This window comes from Amblyomma maculatum, chromosome 2 (genome assembly GCF_055883805.1).
Source record: "Amblyomma maculatum isolate TAMU_Amacu chromosome 2, ASM5588380v1, whole genome shotgun sequence".
In the NCBI taxonomy this organism is placed as follows: Eukaryota; Metazoa; Arthropoda; class Arachnida; order Ixodida; family Ixodidae; genus Amblyomma; species Amblyomma maculatum.
Window position 1 is genome coordinate 107,045,574 of NC_139345.1, and position 20,009 is coordinate 107,065,582.

At 42.8% G+C, this 20,009-nt stretch overlaps 1 protein-coding gene across 3 annotated transcripts in view; it reads left to right on the forward strand.

The window, feature by feature from the left end:
* The window catches only part of LOC146199498 (guanine nucleotide exchange factor DBS-like), a 251,073-nt gene that overhangs the window by 211,304 nt on the left and 19,760 nt on the right, over window positions 1-20,009 (forward strand). For all 3 annotated transcript variants that reach the window (XM_084594992.1, XM_084594994.1, XM_084594995.1), the window contains 9 exons: window positions 541-631; window positions 893-1,006; window positions 1,893-2,009; window positions 6,335-6,862; window positions 7,822-8,013; window positions 9,314-9,520; window positions 11,128-11,313; window positions 13,696-13,775; window positions 19,364-19,430. In XM_084594992.1, coding sequence (XP_084451118.1) covers window positions 541-631; window positions 893-1,006; window positions 1,893-2,009; window positions 6,335-6,862; window positions 7,822-8,013; window positions 9,314-9,520; window positions 11,128-11,313; window positions 13,696-13,775; window positions 19,364-19,430 — 1,582 coding nt within the window. The remainder of the gene's footprint in view (window positions 1-540; window positions 632-892; window positions 1,007-1,892; window positions 2,010-6,334; window positions 6,863-7,821; window positions 8,014-9,313; window positions 9,521-11,127; window positions 11,314-13,695; window positions 13,776-19,363; window positions 19,431-20,009) is intronic.

The following is a 20,009-nucleotide window of genomic DNA, read 5'->3' on the forward strand; positions in this document are numbered from 1 at the left end:
CGGGATTTTCGAAGCTTATGTTGCTATAACGCATTTCCTATTTATGAATTCCCATGCTTACTGCGAGGGAGGGCAAGCTTACTTCAGTCACACGCGGAGATGTACTGTGACGCAGCCAGGTGGAGTTTAGTGATTTCCAACTAAGGTAGAAGCTTTACCCGTCTGTTCCACTTTGGCTTAGTAGTTGGTATGTATCGGTTTCGAGCAACAAGAATGGGAATAATTCGTTTGTGTTAAGAAGCGAAATTTATTTTTAGTTTTTAATCTGGCTTTAAAATAATTTTGGGGTGCCTTCGCTCAAACGATAAGTCATAAAAAAAACAACAACAACCACCTTACGCGCTGTTTTTCTTAAGATATATTGGCTTTATTTCCCGCATCCTGACGAGTGAGATGAAGTGAGTTTCTGGCGGTGCATTGCTGATTAAATGTGTGCCACTATGAGCAATTTGTGCATGTACATTTGTGGACCCTGCGTGCCAAAATTTCAGCTAGTCTAATTAAGATAACGTGATATTTTGGTTCGCGCTTTCATTGCAGACCGCAGGACGCGGAATTAGGTTTTGTACTGGTTGTGGATAGGAGGAAGGACAAATGGAACTCCGTCAAGACTGTATTGCTCAAGATCTCAGTAAGTGTTTTAGTATTTTCTTTCGCGAATTATCAGTAAGATGCTACAGGTTACGTACTGCTGGTCGAATATGACTATTTAATTTCTGTTAAAGAAATTACACGTTTGGTGATTGTGTTCGGTTTGGCTGCTCCTTTATGCACCTCAGTATTATTGAATCACTCTCTTGATGCCGTGACCTACTGCATAATAATCTCTGGACGATGTCGTGCCTTCGGTCGCTTTAATCGCGATAACATAATTTTGTTAATCTCGTTTCAGGGGTATTTCCCAGGCATAATACAAGTAGTGTTTGTTCTGAAGCCTGTGGGATTCTTACAAAAAGCGCTGTCTGAAGTCAGCAACAAATTGTTCAAAGAAGAGTTTAAGTTTAGGGTAAGTATAACTTGCCTCTACTACGAAGCTTCTTTTGTCATTAGTCGCAAACACCGAATGAAAACTATGCAACGCCGTTCGTTTTGATATGCCGTTGGCAATTGCCTTACTAGTGACACGCCTCGTAGCTTCTCGAAGAAATCGAAAGAAGACCGCGTAGCCCCGCCGTGGTGATGCAGTGGTTAGGGCGCTCGACTACTGTGCCCAAGGATGCGGGATCGAATCCCGGTCGCGGCGGCCGCTTTTTGACGGAGGCGAAAAGCAATGCGCTCAACCGCAGGGGGTCGAGATATCCGGAACCCTCCACTACGGCGTCTTTCATGGCCCGAGTTGCTTTGGGACGTCCCCCCCCCCCCCCCCCTCCCTCTCTTTCTCCCCGCGAAAGAAAGAAAAAGAAAGACAGTGTGATAAAATCCGTTCCGTTCAAACTGAAAGTTCGAAGGCCTGACGCCAATGTTATCGTGCACCGATAGACCAGCGTCAGTCACCATACCGTAAAGATCCTTTCGGTATTTGTATTGGGCACGAAAATGAGAACCGATTTCTTTTTCCCGTCTAGAGACTGCTGTAAGAGCTTCTGCCGTTTCGACATGCACGGCCGTTTTCTTGTATGGCTTTATTGCGAATTATTAGTCACATTGCAGAGGCCAACGCGCGTGCCGAACTCCGTGTTTTTTAAAGAAGTCAGGGTTAAAGTAGACGTCTTCCAGGCCCTTTACGCTATATCAGATGAAGTGAAAGGCTTGGCAGGAAAGTATTTAAAGGACTTTAATCTGATTTCTGATCTATACGCACGAAGAACATATGCTACACCTGCTTTACGAATTTACGCGATGTTACGAAGCATGAGTAGACGAATGTTCTCCTCTTCCTCTCTGTACTTCAGATAGTGATGTGCAATACGTTAGAAGAATTGCACGAGTACGTTGATCCAGGCCAGCTGACAGAAGACCTCGGTGGTCTAATACCCTACGATCATGAAAGGTGGATGGAACAGCGAATGGTGAGTCCTTCTTTTACAAATTTTTAAAAAGCGGTTTAACTTTCTTCGTTTGTCGATGGACTGCGGGAATTCCCCCCCCCCCCCCCCCCCAAAGAAAAAATAAATATAAGCAGTGCTTGTTTTACGTGGCTTATATGGACTTATATCCATAGGTGCTCTGGATCACTGTGCATACCATGGCGCACACATTTCTGATTATTCCTCTTTTTCAAAATATATTACGTGACAGCGCATTGGGCTCGTTCATTAGAAAAGCCTTTGCTGTATCCTAGAACTTGGATATTGAGCAAAAAAAAAAAGTGGAAAAAAAAGCATGTCGCAAAAAATACAAACGGGATTTTGTAATAAAACTCTGACGCAATGGTTCTTTGTGCAGTGTACATGGTGACGTCATACCATTTTGTTTCCCATTTGGCATACATCTGCTAGTCCCGTTTAGGTCTAGTTTGCAGTATAGGGCTCGGGCCGACGTCATATACATGCTTTGAATTGTATGCCATTAATTGCTAATGTAGCTATCCACCGAGAAATGAGAGATTCCTGACCAAAATTCAAAACGCACTTAAACACAAATATATATAAGAAAAAAAATCGGGGAATGAAAAAGCGGTGTTAAATGTGTTATGGCGTTTACCCATTCAAATCCTCCGATTGTGTACAACCTTATTAAACCATGCAAAAAATGCAAAACCGTGCTTAATAGAGCTTTCGCTCGTACAACTAGGGTCAAACCATATTTACAGCACAACCATTTTTTAAAGCGGGAATTGGGCTACTGGGTTTAATGCCAGTCGTAAGTGAACCGCTGGCCGCGCACCCTCACAGCTCGCTTTACCTTTGTGTAGTCGTAATAGAAATCAAACACGTACTAATGTCACATTTAAGTGATTAATGTGCCCGTATAGGTAGAACGAATCTTGTGGCGATATTTTGAGAAATATTACACGCCACCTGACCTGGCCTTGTTCCGGATTGTTCTGGACAGCTGCGTAACCCTGTGAATCGTCAGGTTAAAATATGACATGTAATACGTCCGTCATCTTTCGACTCAACGAGAAGGGAAACTTTAGTAGCCTCAGTAACAAAATCCCCGTGGCATTGTAAGAATAGTGTCTAGCATAGGGCAGTCAAAATGACGACGAGGCTTCAATGTTCGCCTCGCCAGAGATGTGCAGTCTCCTATTTTCTAATTTACTTCTGGTTGTTTTGTTCCCAGCTCCAGCTTCGGACTTCACCGAAACATTCAGTTTTTTTTTTTATTCAAACAAAAATTTATTTACAAACATACAATACGCACAATGCTCTAGGACCCATAGCCAGAGGCTAGTTTCGGGTCCATCACAATATTGTACATTTTAAATGCAGCATATGCGAAGACGATACATTGCGTTCATAAAATAAAAAGTCACATTCTCAACATTTTAGAGATAAATAAAAGGAAGCGTACACAATGCACACTTCCTCACAAGAAGAAAAGCAATACACCACAACTTCACATATTCATTAGGAACGTTTTCAAAGATTGCGCAAATTTTCAGTTTAATATCGTCAGGTACACCATTCCAAATCAAAACTCCACTGAACTCTATTAGTCTATTTATTTATGCTTCGCTCGATATTCGTCACCGCAGTCGATTTTCGTACACTGCCGACGTTAGGGGAGTCTGTCGATCTCTGTACACCTCAATAAAATTAAAAAGGAAAGATGGAACACTGCCTAATGACACGTAACGGAACGGAGGGCTACAGAGAGGAAAATTATCGCTGCATGCACCTGCAGAGGATTCTTTGATGCGCATCAGTGAACGCCGCGGCGCTGTTTACTTACATTTATTTTCGGTTTGAATTAGCAGCAGAACTAAAACAAGAATCGAGACTGTAGTCGTCACAATGACGCTACTATATATATAAAAAAAAAAAAAAATGTACTCACTCCGTATTCTGTCGAGTTTCATTTTTTTTTTTTTTTTTTCATATGGCGTCCTGAAAGGGCGATGCGTCTAGTTGACTTTGGTGAAAAACTTCATTGTACCAAACATAAAACGTCTCTTCAGTCCAAAAGAACTGGATAAGATTTTCGCTGCGGGAATTTGTTAAAGTGTACAGCACAGTTGCTGAAACCCTTCCATTGGTGCAGACTACTTGGTGGCATAAGGGCAGCGGTTTCGAGAAAATAATTTTCGGCTGAATACCTGGAAGAGAACGGATGTTACTTTATTTTTGATGAAACGCATTAGGCTCCTTGAAAATGCGCTGGCTGATTGATAACCGTGCACCTGTTGCACCAAAACATTTCCCATATGAACAGGCACGCTTCTTGCACATCGTCCGTCTTCTGTGCATGAACAGCCGAGGCGGTCTGCGGTGTTGTTGAGTTTGGTTTACGTCTGGAAACCACTGTACTTGGGGTTACTTTCTCCACTGATCAATCATACGCTCACCCTCCAAAGAAAAGTAAGGGTGTAGGGGGCAGAGGGCACAAGGAAGGGGGCGTCTGCAGCAAACTGTCATATGTGTATACCTTCAGGATGAGTTCTGTCATGCTTCAAGTACAGCCACGTTGTCGGCTGTATGTTTTGTAGGCTGTTTTCAAGAGTAAAACCGACACGAACTTCTTTTTATCTTGTTACACTAGGAATTTTCTTTTTTTTTTTTTGTTTTTTGGCAGAGCAATGCAATAATAGAAAAAACTTATTCTGTCGCCAGTTGGCTTTCCGCGAGGCATATTTGAAAGCGCAACGAGATTACTAAAAGCGAAGAGTAAATACTATCTTGTCAGCTTTGTATAGTCTTTTTTATTATCATTTGCATTATTATAGGAGGACTACGGACATTGTATATTATACGTAAGAAAGGAAAGGCACAGAAGACCAACCTCAAGCAGGACTGAGGAAAACGCGGCGGATGGAACACTTTTTTGGCAGTCGATTCCATTCGTTTACTGTGAAAGGGAAAAATCAATTGTCAAAAACATTCGTGCCGCAAAAAATTTCCCTAACTTTTTTTCGGATGCTATCAGTTCTAGAGAAAATATAGTGTGGTGGTAACTACTTTTGTCTAGCTAAGAAAATTCTTTCGCCCATTGGCATGACTTTTTCCTGGTGATTCCTCAATCACGGTGTCCTCAATATATCTGGTCCGAAGACCAGCAACCAGACATGCGCTAGCGCGCTACCTGTGCATTTTTGTTGAAGCCTTCTTCTTCAAAGCTGCGCATGGTGCGTATAGAACTGCGATTGTGGGTCAGGTTTCAGGGATTCTGCGTCAGAGGGTGAAGAGGGATGCCCACTCCCCTCACACCCCTCCACTCGCTCAACATTTCCCCAGAGGTGGCAACGCTTCCCAGCATCCAGACTTCTTTCACTCAGATTTCCAAAGACGCACCAATTCTAGGACTTTATTGTTGTCAATCGCGATGTGGCCGAGCCAGTCCTCTCTGCAGCCAGTCGTACAGCATTTCGATTGCTAACCGATCCTGTCCAAACGCTTTAGCGCAGTCGACCGTTCCTGATGTGTACTAACGTGAGCAAAGGTAAGAGACCGCTTCGAGTGCGTGCCGGGACCATGCCGAACTGCATGCGGGTGCCATCTGACGAACCCTTCCTTGTGTCGAGACCAACCAACACCGCACATATTCAGCTATATGACCGTCGACACCGGGCGTGCTTCTTGAGATGTCGCCCGCATGCAGTTAGGCATACTGTTCCTGTGTATGCTTCCACAGGAGCACTAGTTCGGCATGATCTCGGCACGCGCTCACAGGGGTCTCTTACTTTGGCTTACGGTAATATATCTTTATGAAACTGCCCATTTAAAATTAAGTTCTGTTTGCAGCAACAAATGCAAACTTGAAAAGGTCATTGCATTGGAAAATATAAAAACTGAAATTTAATAGAATAATCAAAACTTCAAAAATAAATAAAGTAATGTTAAAGTTACCCCCCCCCCCCCCCCCACAAACACACATTTATTGCACATACACACACGCTCAAAAAATCGTTCAGGAGCCTCTGCAAACTGGTGTCACCCGGAACTGCGTATGGGAGACTATTAGGATGTCAGACACTTTCCTCACACACACACTAGTTTCCTAAAAGAAGGACAATTTCTTAACAAGCTATAGTTTTTAACTTACTGATTCCCAAATTTATTGCAAAAAACACACATACATACACACGCACGCAAAAAAAAACAAAAAAAAACACTAACCTTGCTTTTGGCGCATGATAGCCTTAGTTGCTTATGCGCCATAAACCCAACCCAACCCAACACAAAATCCGACAAAACCTATAGGTCAAGCACTGTCTTTTCGTTGGCGCATGCAGGCGGTAGAGATGTTCACCGGCAGCCTGAAGGAGGTGACTGAGTGCGTGCGCGAGGCGACCCAGCGGCTTCGCGATACCGAGCTGCCCAACGACGTGGGCTCCACGGTGGAGCTGCTGCGCGCCCAGGGCGGCCAGTACCAGGAGCTGAAGGAGGATCTTCTGAATGCGTCGCAGCACGGACACCAGCTTCTGCGCTGTGTGCGGCCGCCGTCGCCGGCGCCCGCCGACCGGGCCCTCGGGGCGCCCGGTGCGACGCCCGCCCAGAGGCTCGTCAACGTGTGCGCCGTCGAGCGGCTGCTCCAGCAGCTGCACAGCGCCGAGCACGGCTTCGACGCCTTCTGGAGCGCGCACCAGAAGCGCCTCAACGAGTGTCTCGAGCTGCGCAAGTTCGAGCAGGAGTTCCGCGAGCTGCAGGCCAACATGGCGGCCAACTCGCGGGAGCTGGCCGCCATGCAGGCGGTCGGAGACTCCGTGGCCCAAGTGGACTCCCTGCTGCACGAGATGGACGAGTTCCGAGCGCTCGCCGAGGTGTGTGCTCCCTTTTTAGTGCACTTCCACAGGGTGCACGTGCACGATTGGTGAGAATTCGGACACGCAATTCAGCAGACTAGAGTTCGCTCTGCGCTGCGAATAAGTCGGAAGTTTCTTTTTTTTTTTTTTTCTCGCAGCAGTGCATGTTTGCGTGAGGACATTATGAATGAGTTCAACGAAGCTTTTAAACTGCCAACTGAGCTGACAATTACGCATTGAGTAATTGTGCCATTGGCGCATTTCAGTTGCTCCAGAACGCAGTCGGCCTGAGCTATTCTTTTGTATTTCCGGCTTAACGCACTGCTCAAATCGAGCATTTCTCAAGACTGGAAAATTAGCCGCCTTCTGACTGCGTGAGACCAGCTACTTTCTAATCTTATGTTCTAATGTTCAAGTAGTCGGGCTTGTTGGTATTTCTTAAACTTAATTTACTTGCTTCGTTTTTGTTATAGCGAGCGGCGAGGATATATGTCCCGTTGTATTGCAGTGTGCCGCCATGCCGTAACAGCAGCACCCTTGAAAAAACAAGGAATGGGAATTTTTGTGTACAAAACAGAGGTGGGACTTGATCGACGAGGAAGCTGGAATATACCGGTTGATTAATTTATGATCAGTAGCTCCCGGTCCACGATTTATGAATTTCGTAAATTTCAGACCAACAGTATTCGAGAAAAGAACGAGAAGCATTACTTTCTGAACGCTCCTCATAATATAGAATATAGATGCGAGCAAAAAGATATTTCAAAACGCAAGTGAAAAGTCAAGCAATGTAAGTTTCAAAGGTGTGGATAAATGATGAAGGGTCGCTTCTCGCACTATGGGCACCGATATTCTCTTCCAGTTCAGATGCCGACGTAGATGATTCCATTTACTTGTGCAGCTTACAATGAAGCAGTATGAATAGAGTTTCTGGGATTGTGTGTGACTAACCCTATGCCTTGGTGGCGCCGATGCAGGAAGACCTCGAAAAAGCGGAGCAACTGAGGCAGGCCGGCCGCGGGTTGATCATGGCCGGCCACTACGCTGTTGACTCCATCGAACCCAAATGCGTTGAGTTGGAGCGGATGTGCGCAGACTTCCAAGAGCAGCTGCGCCTGCGAATGGACGTCCTACATCGCTACAGGGACCTCCAGCAGCGCATTGACAAGGTGCCTGACGTGGCTAAAACCTATACGATCGCTCGCGATGCTCATCTGTTCTGTAAGGCAGTAGTTGCGCCTCCAATAGGGCGCCATCTACTTTAAGCCTAAGCTAATGGGTAGCTCAGTCATGACCACTTGATAGCTCACGTCCCAGTGAAAATGCATCTTCCTAGAGATATCAGGAAAAATGATGAAGGATGCTTAGAACTTTTTAAGATTGTGAAGATGAAAGCCTAGTCATCTTTAGTGTGCCGGCGTCGAAGGAAGCCTGCCTAAAGTGAAGAAAAACCACATGCAGATTCCTTATGTATCAAGCTCTTGATAGATTCATGTTAAGTCCTACGCGGAGATGGTAATGGGTAGCGCTGGGCTGCGCAGCAATTAAGTGGCCATAAAGTTACAGTACATATGATACATTCGCGGTATCATTTTCATGCTTGCCAATGATATCTGATCACTCATATAGGCTGTCTGATATCCTTGGTTGTAACTTTCTTCATTGGGCCACTTTGTAAGGATGTTTTAGTCAACGGAACAAAGTGACCTTTTTAGAGCCGAGAATGGACACCTTTGTACTCTTGATATGATGCAGGTATGTACTAGGATTTAAGACAACATATTTATTTTGTTTGCTGTGATCCACTCAGTCGCAACCTAGCTATTGCAGCACACTTCTCACTTGCGAGCGATGCGGAATTGCACCGCGGACTGGACACACACTTAAGCCTTGTAAGTCTTCCACACATTAACGATTTGTGATAGATGATGGCGTCAAAATGAGGGCAGTTAGGAATTGAGAAATTTTTGCAGAGAAGTGGGTGCATGTAGTCATAGCAGCCATCAAAAGACCTTCAACCACAACCTTTTTGATTCCTGGTTTGCCTTGCAGGCTTTGAAGTTCCTTACAAGGGATGTCACCCCAAAAATTGTTTCCTGAATGTGCAGCAGTATGTAGGTGGTGCTCACATATTCCAGAATCACTTTGATGGTTACTATTATCTCGGCACGTGCCATTAGCCACTCTTTGCCTGTGGCTGTTGTAGGTATTGACTGAAAATGTTTTTATTCTGATTATACAACCAGGAATGGAGACCTTAGCATATCTTTTATACTTTTATAGCTGTACTTGTTCCTTTTTATTCTCCTTCACCTTCCTCCTCTTGGAGCAATCTCCCTTCGCCTATGAAGGCTTTGCCTAGCTTTGCGGGTTGTGGCAACTCAGGCCAGCACCACTGTTTTATGCGGGAATTGCCTATTTAGGTTTGCACTGTAGCCAAATTTAAATTGATGTTCCTTTATCATGCAGGCCAACAAGTGGTGTAGCCAAGGCGTGGAGCTTCTTGCTACATTGGACATCGAACGTTGCTCGACCCCCGAGTCTGCTCGGTCTGCCCTGCAGGAAATAGACACATTCCTCAACAGCTCTAGTGAATTTAAGCTTGGAGATCCACGCGAGTTTCACCGCTTCTTCAAGGACTTCATCAACAGCGACTCAAAGCCGCTCTTGCAGCAGGTTGGTAGAGAACTTTATGTTTCTGATACCCACCCTTATGCACAGAAAAAGCTTGTTAGCAGATTAAAAAGAGAACGAAAAAAAAAAAGATTTTTTTTCTGAGATGTATTATCTAAAGTCATTAAAATTTAGAACAATGACTTGAGAATGAACTCGAAGGTATGGATACTTTCATTTCTTTAAAATTTGATATCTGTTTATTGGTTCAAGGTGTTGATTCTTGACAAGTTTCTTTTCTAGCTCTTGCAAGCTTCTGTGCCCATTTGCTTTATCGTTAGTGTGCAAGAGTCTCCGAAACGCATTCAGTTTGGCTCAAGTCTGGATGTAGCAAGAGTGGAAGTACTCTAGAGAGATTGAGAACAGTATTAAATGCCGATCACACCCTACTCGTTGCTGTCATTTTCTCAAAATTCTGTGTACAACTGCATTTGTGCATTGCAAAGAAGTCATTGCAAAGAAGTCATTGCAGTAGTTGGTAGTCACTATGCTTTGCTGTTCATGTCATGTGCTCTCCTAGGTCTGGCTTGCTTGTATCAGGGCATCTTTTGATTCTCTAAAAAATGTCATACAATCAAGATGGGGCAAAATTTTCAAGGTGCTTAACAGGACATTGTGTTGTCCAATGGCACACTAGTGGGAAGAAAAGCAATGTAACTATACATTATTTCTATTGGTCCTAATTATGATTGTATAAACTGGGAAATCATTTGAACTGGTTGCATATTGAGATGTTACAGTGAAGAAAACTTGAATAGCCTTCTCAGTGATACTTTACGTAGAGCTATTTCGACAAAATAACTGTTGTCAGAGATATGCTTCAATGAAAATAAAATAAATATTTATGGTAAAACGGCCTGAATAAAGAACATCTCCATGGCAATTTCTTGAACACCAAGCTTTCCTAATTCTAAATACAGGACTCTTATTCCTCTGCCTTATTGTTGATTTTCTTAAACTTCTGGTATTGAGGATATGCTGCCTGAACTTTTTTAGTATTTTGACATCAAGCATCAATAACTAACATTTTAAGCCTGTTGTTAGTAGCCTGTCTAATTGTAAGGATAATTGCATGGCATGAGTTAGTGCTGTAAAAGTGCATCGAGGAGCATATCACTTATACGAGTACCATTCAGCAGAATACTTAGTCAACAACTTTTGAACGGGATGCATACTTATTGATGAATTTTTTGTGCATAGCTAGTTTTCACGTATACATGTAAATCGACACAGTTCAGTATGCTCAATTTTTTACTGGGTGTACCTCCTGCACATATGTAGACCAAATTTTGGAAACCTTGTTTGTAGCCTTGCATTGTTCATCAAACTATATATGCTTAGTTTGAATAGTATAATTGCTAAAAAGGGAAAATTGTAATGGGCCTTTTAAGCACTGATATAAAATAAGTTTCCAAGTCTTTCAATGTACACAGTAATTAATGTTTTTAATGGTATGCAAAATATATATGTACATGGTTCGCTATATATATAACAAAAGATGCATTAAAGGACATCTGACCTCTTTGGATCTGAATGCAAGGTCACAAGCAGGAAGTGCTGGCTGCTGTTTCTCATGTTCTATCACACTGGCTTTCCTTTGATCTTTTCAGGTTTTAAAAAGGGTAGACGATGTTAAGCTGATGTGCGAGAACAAGCAGGCGAGTCTTCGCAAGCTCGTTGCCCGACAAGTTAGGCCAGTACAAGCAGTTGCTCCGGAGCCCTCCACGGTGCAGCAAGACACTCTGGCTTATGATGCCGAGGCACGCCTCTATCCTTCCAAGAAAGCAGCTTCCAAGGTGCTTCGCTCTCACTAAGCGCAGCTGGCTGCGTGATCAATGTTTGTTACCTGCTTGTGATCTGCAGTTACCTTGGCTCTTGTACAAATACTTTAGTAGATTTTAATTTCGTTTATGTTGAGTCTGCAATACTAAGTCATTAAGTCATTTGTGTGTGGTTATGACAATAGACTGAGAACAGTACAATGATGAGTGATGCAATGTTAGAATTATGTGGAATTTTACTACACATTGGCAGCCAAGTGCTGGGGAAGGGCAATACTCTTTTTATCACTGAACGCAGCTGTAAGCAAAACTAGACGTAGCACATAGGGAGTTTTTGCTGGTTCCAAAGCTGGAGGTTATTTTTACATGGAAGATTGTCTTGAAATTATGAAACATTAATATTAGTAACTAGGAAATCAAAGGTTGCATTTTTTGAACATCTACATGTTGGAAGTGCAGGCAGTTAAAATCTCCATAAAACTCTGTGGCGTATTTCTAAGAAAAGTGTCTCTTGTGCAATGACATTAAGTTGTGATTTTGCTTGTCTTTAGGTAGTGCAAAGCTATTTAATGATGCTGTCAAGATGTTTTTAATGTAGCAATACCACTTGTTTATTAGCTGAAACAGGACTTTTTCCTTTCTTGTTTCTACATTAGGTACAGTCTGAAATTTAATGCACATAGCACATTTATGCTTTTGTTGCATATTTTATTCTTTCAGGCCTGGTTTTACATTAATCAAGTTAGCGCATTAGATGTGATGAAACTGCTTTTTTACAATTCATATTGCTCTTGGCTGAAAACGAGGGTGATCAGGTCATGTTTTTATTTGTGCTTTGTTTTAATCTTCCTGTTTTTGGCAAGCACTTTGTATGCATAGGTGTTGTCTTGTGGTGGCAGACTTGTCTACTGTTGAGTGTTTCCATTGTTTGTAGAAGGCATTTTAAGAAACTTGCTCCTGTATTTTGATTATGTAGGGCTCCTCTGAGCTAGCCAGCTAGTACCGAGATTATTTGCATGAACTGTGCTTCTACCGCATTCCACAGCTTCATAGATTTTTACTGTAAAAAGCGTGTGCTGTAATGGAGAAGCCATCATTGTTTGTGTATGGAAAAATGCACTGACTTGTTCTATAAAGTGCCATGCTTGACAGATTAGTGCTCCTAAATGAGAACACTTTCATGCTTTGCATTTGCTGATTGGTTTTTAAAATTTTTAGTTGTTTTGTTCTGTAGTATACCCTTGATTTATTTGTATGTCTGCCTGTGTTTGTTGTTTTTGTGCCAGTGTCTTTCAGTTAGCATGGCATATATGTAGCATAGCATGACAGAGCCTCATTATTAGGCCTTTGAATATTTTATATAATTATTTTCCATGTGTTTGTCAGCTGAATCTCTTATTTGTTGCTAACATCATGTTTTGACACAAATTTTTTAGCTCCTTACTGAGTAGTGCACATGTACATAGAATGAATTTTTAAAAACTTTTGCCTGTGTTTTGCCCTTCACTGTGTCCTTATTTTAGGGTACTAGGCATGCTTGTTGAATTCAATAAAGAATGTGATGGTGGCGGCACGCATCACTAAACATATTGCATGTTGCTGGTTTCTTTTGGTTGTTGTTTTTGCATGCACAAGAACTTTCACAGCACATCATCTTTCTCTCTCTTGCGTGGTGGTGATGAAGCAACCTTGGAAGCAGGAGGTAAAGATTAACTGACTGAACAGGCACTGGAGCTTCTGCAGGAATCTTGACTGATGAGGTTTTATTCATTTTATGCTCCAGGAGAGTTGAAGATTATTTCTACTTATGATTCTGAAATCGGAAGTGTTTCATCTTGCTTTTTCATTTTGCTGATTTTTAAACTGGTGAGTACAGCCTCTCTGTTTTAATTTTTTTCTCATAGCACTACATCAATTGTACTAATGGTTTGTGCTGCTTGCAAAAAATGCTTTCTTCTGCTTCCAATGATGCATTGAATCATAAGTGAATGCTATTGCGAGCTGTTGATTTTGATCATATTTTGCTTTTGTCTGCTTGTATTGCGTTAACTTTGCATGTTTACAGAGTGGAATGCTTGCATTGACTAACATTACACAAGCAACCATAACCAAATCAGCCTCTGCAAACCTGGTCTTGTTAATGTTTACTGACATTTAACTGAACATTTACAAGTTATACCTGTATGTTTACCATAGGTCTTTTATTGCAGCTTATTGACCAAAGCAGTACTGATCAGCTTGGGTATGAATGCATTGCCAATATTCTAACTCTAGAGAGATGCCTGTAGCAATCAAGAAAAGCCTAATGCACTTTATTAATCTTGCTGAATGGGATTATGGTTTATCTGCTGAACATTAACTGAATGCTTTGTGTCTGTTTGCTTTTTCCGAATGCAGCACGTAGAAGTTTGCTTTGCTCAAAATGAGGGTGTGGACTCTGGCCTGCAGTCTCTGGAAATTCTCCAGGACAAGAAAGGGTGACTAACTTGTGTTTTTCTTTTTTTTTACAGAGTTCGTTTTGAGACAGCGCCGAATGTTTTCAGGATGTCTCCATAATGTTCATATCCTGAAAGTGACGTGATCATTACCAGGGAATCATTACTTAATGAGCTGACTGGACTTTAAAAAACTGGAGTTGTAATTTTTTTGGTTCATACAAATGTAGAGGTTCCTGGCAGAGCTCTTGAAATGTTAGGGAAATGGCCTTTCTTCTGAAAAGAAAAAAAAAAAAAAGATTCTTGACACATCGTGAGGTGTTCGGAAACAGTTCTCCTTTCCCATTGTGGCCTGAGCAGTTACCTGAAAGGGCAAAAAGACCTGTTTTTATAAAGCCCAAAATACAGGAACTCGGAGATTTATGAAGCGTACAAGCAGGAAATCTAGGAGAATCAAGACTGCACGTACACGATGCAAACTTCGGGCACATTTTTTTTGTCTGCTAACTGATCTGTACTCGACCTCAACAGCCTGAAATGCCCCATAACATGTAGCAGGGTACCTTGTATCATTTTTCAGTCTTCTACTTGCTTTCGAAGTTCATTTGCGCAGTTTTAAAGGCATGTATACGCTGACACCTTCAACACAAACACATTTCAATTCTTGTGGAGAAATTAACGGCTTTTGAACATTTGCACCACGAGGGACAAGACATTTTGATGGTGGAGAGGTGATGGAGGCTTGTCCAGATGACGGGATGTGGATGCTGTTATCTAGCGTGGGCACCTGCGACGATTAAATGCAGCTGCTTGTGTCTAAATGAATGAGTCAAACTAGTCTTGCGTGCCATCAAGAGCGTAGAGCGCCAAAAGAAAAACAAATCAGTCTGTCTATTCATCAAGAGTATGAAATCGTTTTCAGGAGCAGAGCAGCATATCCCAGGACAGGCATGTATGCTGCACGGCACATTATATCAGTTGGTGTCAGCCTTGGCCCTTGGCTGTTTATGGGAGGCTGCCCTCGCGCGACAGATATACCCTGCCCTTCTAGCTTGCAAATTTTTGGGCAGTATTTTCTTAATCTTGCAAATTGCCCTTCACCTGGTATCAGCCATATGCACTAAGAACAGTATTCAGTGTTAGTTTTTCGCCTGCAAAAACTTTACGCAGCTTGATTATATAGGGACTGGCAAACATTGTAGGTTATGAACGAGTGCATTATGCTCAATAGAAAGCAGCAGGGACAACATCTAGGTGCAAGTCGACCTGGTAGTTTCAACCATTGTTTTAAGCTCTTGTTGATGTTCCTGGCAAAACCCGACTGCAGATTTCAGTTTGAGATTTCTCTCTATGCGGAGCCTTTGCGGAAGGAATTGTGGAAATTGAGCTTAATTCGGATATTTTAGCAAGCAGTATCAAGGAGGGGACATTAAATTTACAAAACAGAAAAATGTCATTCGAGGGTTCCAAACCTCTCAAAGCGTTTTTAAAAATCTTCCTTCTACTGATCAAAGGGAATTACTACTACAATATGCGGACGTGTTAGTGTTCAGTGTAAACCTTTCGCCACCTTAGGAATATATGCTGCAATAAGTATCTTATACATTTCTATATCGTAGCCATTTCTGGTTAGCGGTTTTGTAAAGAAATGTGGCACTTCGCAGTTGTATACAGGGTGCATCAAAAGGTAGCTCCAGTGGCTAACAACGAAGATCGTTAAAACAATAATGAGACCAACCGATAGTAATCTAGGGCAAATACTGAACACTATGTAATTAACTCAGCGAAAGAACATAAGCGACTGATTTGTAAATGGTTCGAGATTTATTGTTAGTGTATTTCACGGATTTTGTCGTATAGAAAGTGTTTCTTTAGTTTGATTAATATTTTTGATATGATATTTGAATAGGGTACGTGTTGAGGAGTTCATCATGTGGAACATGAAATCACTGGAATGCATCCTGGTCTTGGCGGCCGTATTTCGCTAGCAATGCAAAAACGCTCTGGGCTTAGTTGTCAGTCCAGTTTAAAGAAGACCAGATAAAAGTTAATTCAGAACACTGCACTCCTCTTGAAGTAGATGTTGCAATTTTGCTTGCAATCTTCGGACTGAAAGGCGAAATATCTGAACGCTGCCCTTCTGTACTTTCATTCCACGAAAATTACTCCGCCATGGCTGACCTGCTAGTGAGCGAGAGTGTCATAAAACGAACTTATGCACAAACATTTGTCCTACTTCCTTTCCCAGATCCCAATTTCTCCTCGGCAAAAATCCTTCCGCATGTGTAGTAGGCGCAAATGGGTGACCACTTAAGCATGCCTGAAGAATGAATGGATAAATCGCGGAGAACCATCGGAGCCCTACATGCAGGGGTGGATTTATGGTTCACTGTTGCAGGGGCCGTGCATAGGGGAGGTTGTCCAATTCGAACCATGTTTTTCTTGGGCGATTTCTGTAGAAGAATAAAGGTTCAGCATAGTTATTATCCGTAAAATTTCTCGCTTGGGTGATGCAACACCCGCCTGCTTTAAACCCGCTCCTGCTGCTTTTTGCGGAGAGCCTAAGCAAAACGAACATTTATTCTTCTCTTTTGGCGGTTGAGGACAACCGCCTGTGCTCGGCTCTCACTTCAGCTTACAGAGGGCAAATTTTAACGCGATAACGTCGAAGGCTTCGTTGTTTAAAAAAATATGGCCTTGGTTTTGTGAGTGAAAAATCACTGCCATGGTTCTGGCAGGCGTTAGTTGCAGGCGACATGGTTATGCATCAGGTCGTGTGACGTTACGACACCACGTGACATGGCAAAGTTATCAGGCGCTGCCAACTCGAGCTTCGCTTTTGGGGTGGGAATCTAACCTTCAAGGACGCTTGAATCGCGAGTTAGAACGTATGCTGCCCCTAACCCACGCAGTCACATTCGCGCGGCTCGGTTAAAGCGGCGACTTACACCTATGTTGCGTGGTTCTACTTAACACGTGCTAGCTTACGACTGTATTCCCATGAGTGTGTGTGGGTTAACAGGGTAGAGAGAGAGAAGATGGCTACACAGTATGAAGGAGTACTGAACAAGGGTTGAGCCTCAGTTCGCAAGCCGAGCTGAATCCATTTTCAGATCTCTTTCACACTGTGGGTTAAAAGAGGCGAATAATAATGGACTAGGGATTAAATGAGAAGCAAAATGCAGTTACGCGAATGCGAGGGGAGCTGGCAAAAGTGGACTATTAAATATGACGCGCCGTAGGTTTAAAGGCCGCACTTAAGAGTTGACCCAATATTTTCCCCCGATACTCGTGGCCTTTATCAAGCAATGACTCTACTTTCGTACACCATACGTCTTTTTTCCGCATTAGCCTAGTGCCTTTCTCTTCAGTCTCATAGGTTATTTTCAGAGCCACTATTGAGGAAACTCTCTTGTGGTGACATTACAAAGTCTCTTCACCGTTTTGTTTTGTGCCGCTAGACTATTATATATAGCGCTGACTTGCTGCCCCAAAATAGTTTTGCTTCGAGGGACTTGACGAATCTAGATGTGTCATCTATTATTCTGTAAGCTGTTTAGAGATGAGTGAAAACAGACAGGGTGGAGGAAAGGGTGGGGTGTTGTTATACAGCTGAAAACCTTCGCTTGCCACTTCCTTGCTAAAAGGAGAACAGGTGTTCAGGGAGGTTTCTGGCCGATGTATCGAGCTGCTGAGAAGATAACTAGCAAATATCGCTAAGCATTTGCAGTGACTTTTTGTACCTTTGTCACTGTGATATATGTTTCGTCGTTAAGGGCAAGCACCGTACAAATCAAGCATATGACTTTGAAGTAATCAAAAGACAGGACTGCGCCTAGTGTTCAACTTTAGTGACAAGTGTGCTGCTAACATACGAGCGTGCAGGCAACCGGGGGACGTTTACCGGGAACTCTGATTCGTGGCCTTCATGCTAAGAGGAAGAACCTCGGCAGCGAGCCGTTGAGTTACTGTTTGATTAAAAGCTTTTATACAGGGCAGTTAAACTGTATGCATTCGGTTACTCAGTCATGGTGTCTGTGGGACGTCTACTGCTGAAGGTACTCCGCGCTGGAAAACTATTTACGGCGCCTTTTCGCAAAGTTGCAGGTCTGTTTGACTTTACACTGTGACCTGGATACACTATGCAAGAAATCAAACTAATAACAAGCTGGTGTTGGCAGACATAGGGTGATCGTCGCAGTCAATTGTATAAAAAGTCTTCCAAACCACTTTTAGTAAGCTATGCGAAGGAACAGTATCTTTCTCGGAGAGAAAATTTTTGCGCGGTTTGAAGTAAAGCATGCATTGGAATGTAAGGCTTGAAAAGGAAAACATAGGGTTTGGCAAGAAATCTACACTTGGCAAACATTACAGGCAGGAAAATATTGACCTTCCGGTGCCTGTATGTTTGTCTTGTTCGTGATAAAACGAAGTACGGGGCAGCGCATTACATGGACGTGATTTTCCTAAAGGAGAGGACGTGTATTTCTGGATGGTGCGATTACTCCTATGCGGCGATGACTCAAATACGGAAACACCACTAACAATAACCTTGATAGGAATTTTGTCTTGGTAATCACACCAGCAGCTTCTCAGTCCCGGACTTTTGTCGATATAGATCAGCACATCTAGGAAAATCGTTATCATCTAATGCAGCGTTTCTTTCTTCGGTCCATTGTGATCAATGCGTCTGACTAGACGTCTCACCGTAGCCAAGGAGGTGCATTTTCTTTTTGCAAGTTTTAACGAGTGTGTGCTGTTTGCCGCCAGCTAGCACAAACTTTATTTCTGTTATGTACTTCTGCTGTGAACCTGGGCAGTTTCCGCACCACCTTGTTATTTGACAAGCTGAACTGAGTGTGTCCTCTCACGTTTGAAATCCAACTTTACGCACTATTAGTGAGGAGGATCCCTGCACGACAATTTAGTACCGCATAAAATTTCTGATCATTTTTTAACGTGAAAGCGTTAAAGGCCCTGTTCTCCAGGAAATCCTGCGCGTTATCGGCGTTTTTAGCGAAAAATTACGAGCATGCCCCTGGAAGGTGGAGGCATGAGCTACCATCACCTTGACACTTAACATCGGCAGGCGCGGCCGATTCGGGGAGCCTCTTTGAGATTGCAGGCTGAGATGGCAGTCGAGCCCTCTGGGCCCTGTGGATCCCGAGTCAGACAGGCTACTCCTAGGCCACACAGGCATGTCCATACGGTTTGGTTAAAACGGGGCTTTACATCTATGTCTGGTGGTCCTTCACATAATGTGGTTGACTACGACTGTTTGCTAATGAGTATCTGTCATATAACAGAGTCATAGTGTATGCTGATAAGTATGCGTCAGATAATAGAAGCATAAATTAAGGCATCAATGATTAAGCGAGGTACAAAGTGCATGCACGCGAATGAGGATCCGTAAGATGAGCCGGCGTACGAGGACCAATCACACTGTCGCGTCATGCACTTAACAAAGGCGGGGCTTAAGCGTCCCCCCAGCTTTCATGTCCTCTACGCCTTAGAGCTAACACGAATATTGCGTTGTATGCAGCTGAGAAGCACGCCACGGAAGCCCATAAAGATATATTAGCATTTTGTTTTTGTAATCCGACTGCAATATTGTTCACTATTCTTTGCAGGCATGTTATGACGGAGCTGATTGAAACTGAGAAGACCTACGTTCATGAGCTCTACAGCATTATCCAGGTAAAATACAGAGAAATCGACCCTTTTTCTTTAATTGCAAAATAACATGCAGCGCATACAGGAATGGGCCTCTGACAGGAAATAACCAACGGAAGATTACTACGCCGCTAAAGATATTAAGTACTAGCATAATAATTTTTGTTATGTGTACCACGATTCTCTTTTATGGCTACGAGAATAGGTTAGCATGGTCCGGTTTAAAAAATAGTTGAGTGGAAAGCGAGTAGCTTGCCACATGCATATGCGAATGAAGTCAATAATTAAGAAAAGAGAGAATGCATAACAAAGAGCTGTTGCGGGATAAATATTTCGATCACGTTTCGGGCCGGGATTAAGCTAAAGGCAGACAATCGACTTGTTCCTTTCTTTTTTTCTCTAAACTTCTTTTTTTTTTATACTAATGAATGGAATATTATTCTTCCTCTTTATTTCGTTTGGTTTGAATGATTGGCGAATTTTCAGTAATTACGTGTGCGCCCAAATGTCTGGATATAACTATCCGTTAGATTCTGAAAGGCGACGTCACGAAATATTCAAGTCTAGATGTTAAGAGCTAGTCCTATTGGATTAGGAATATCA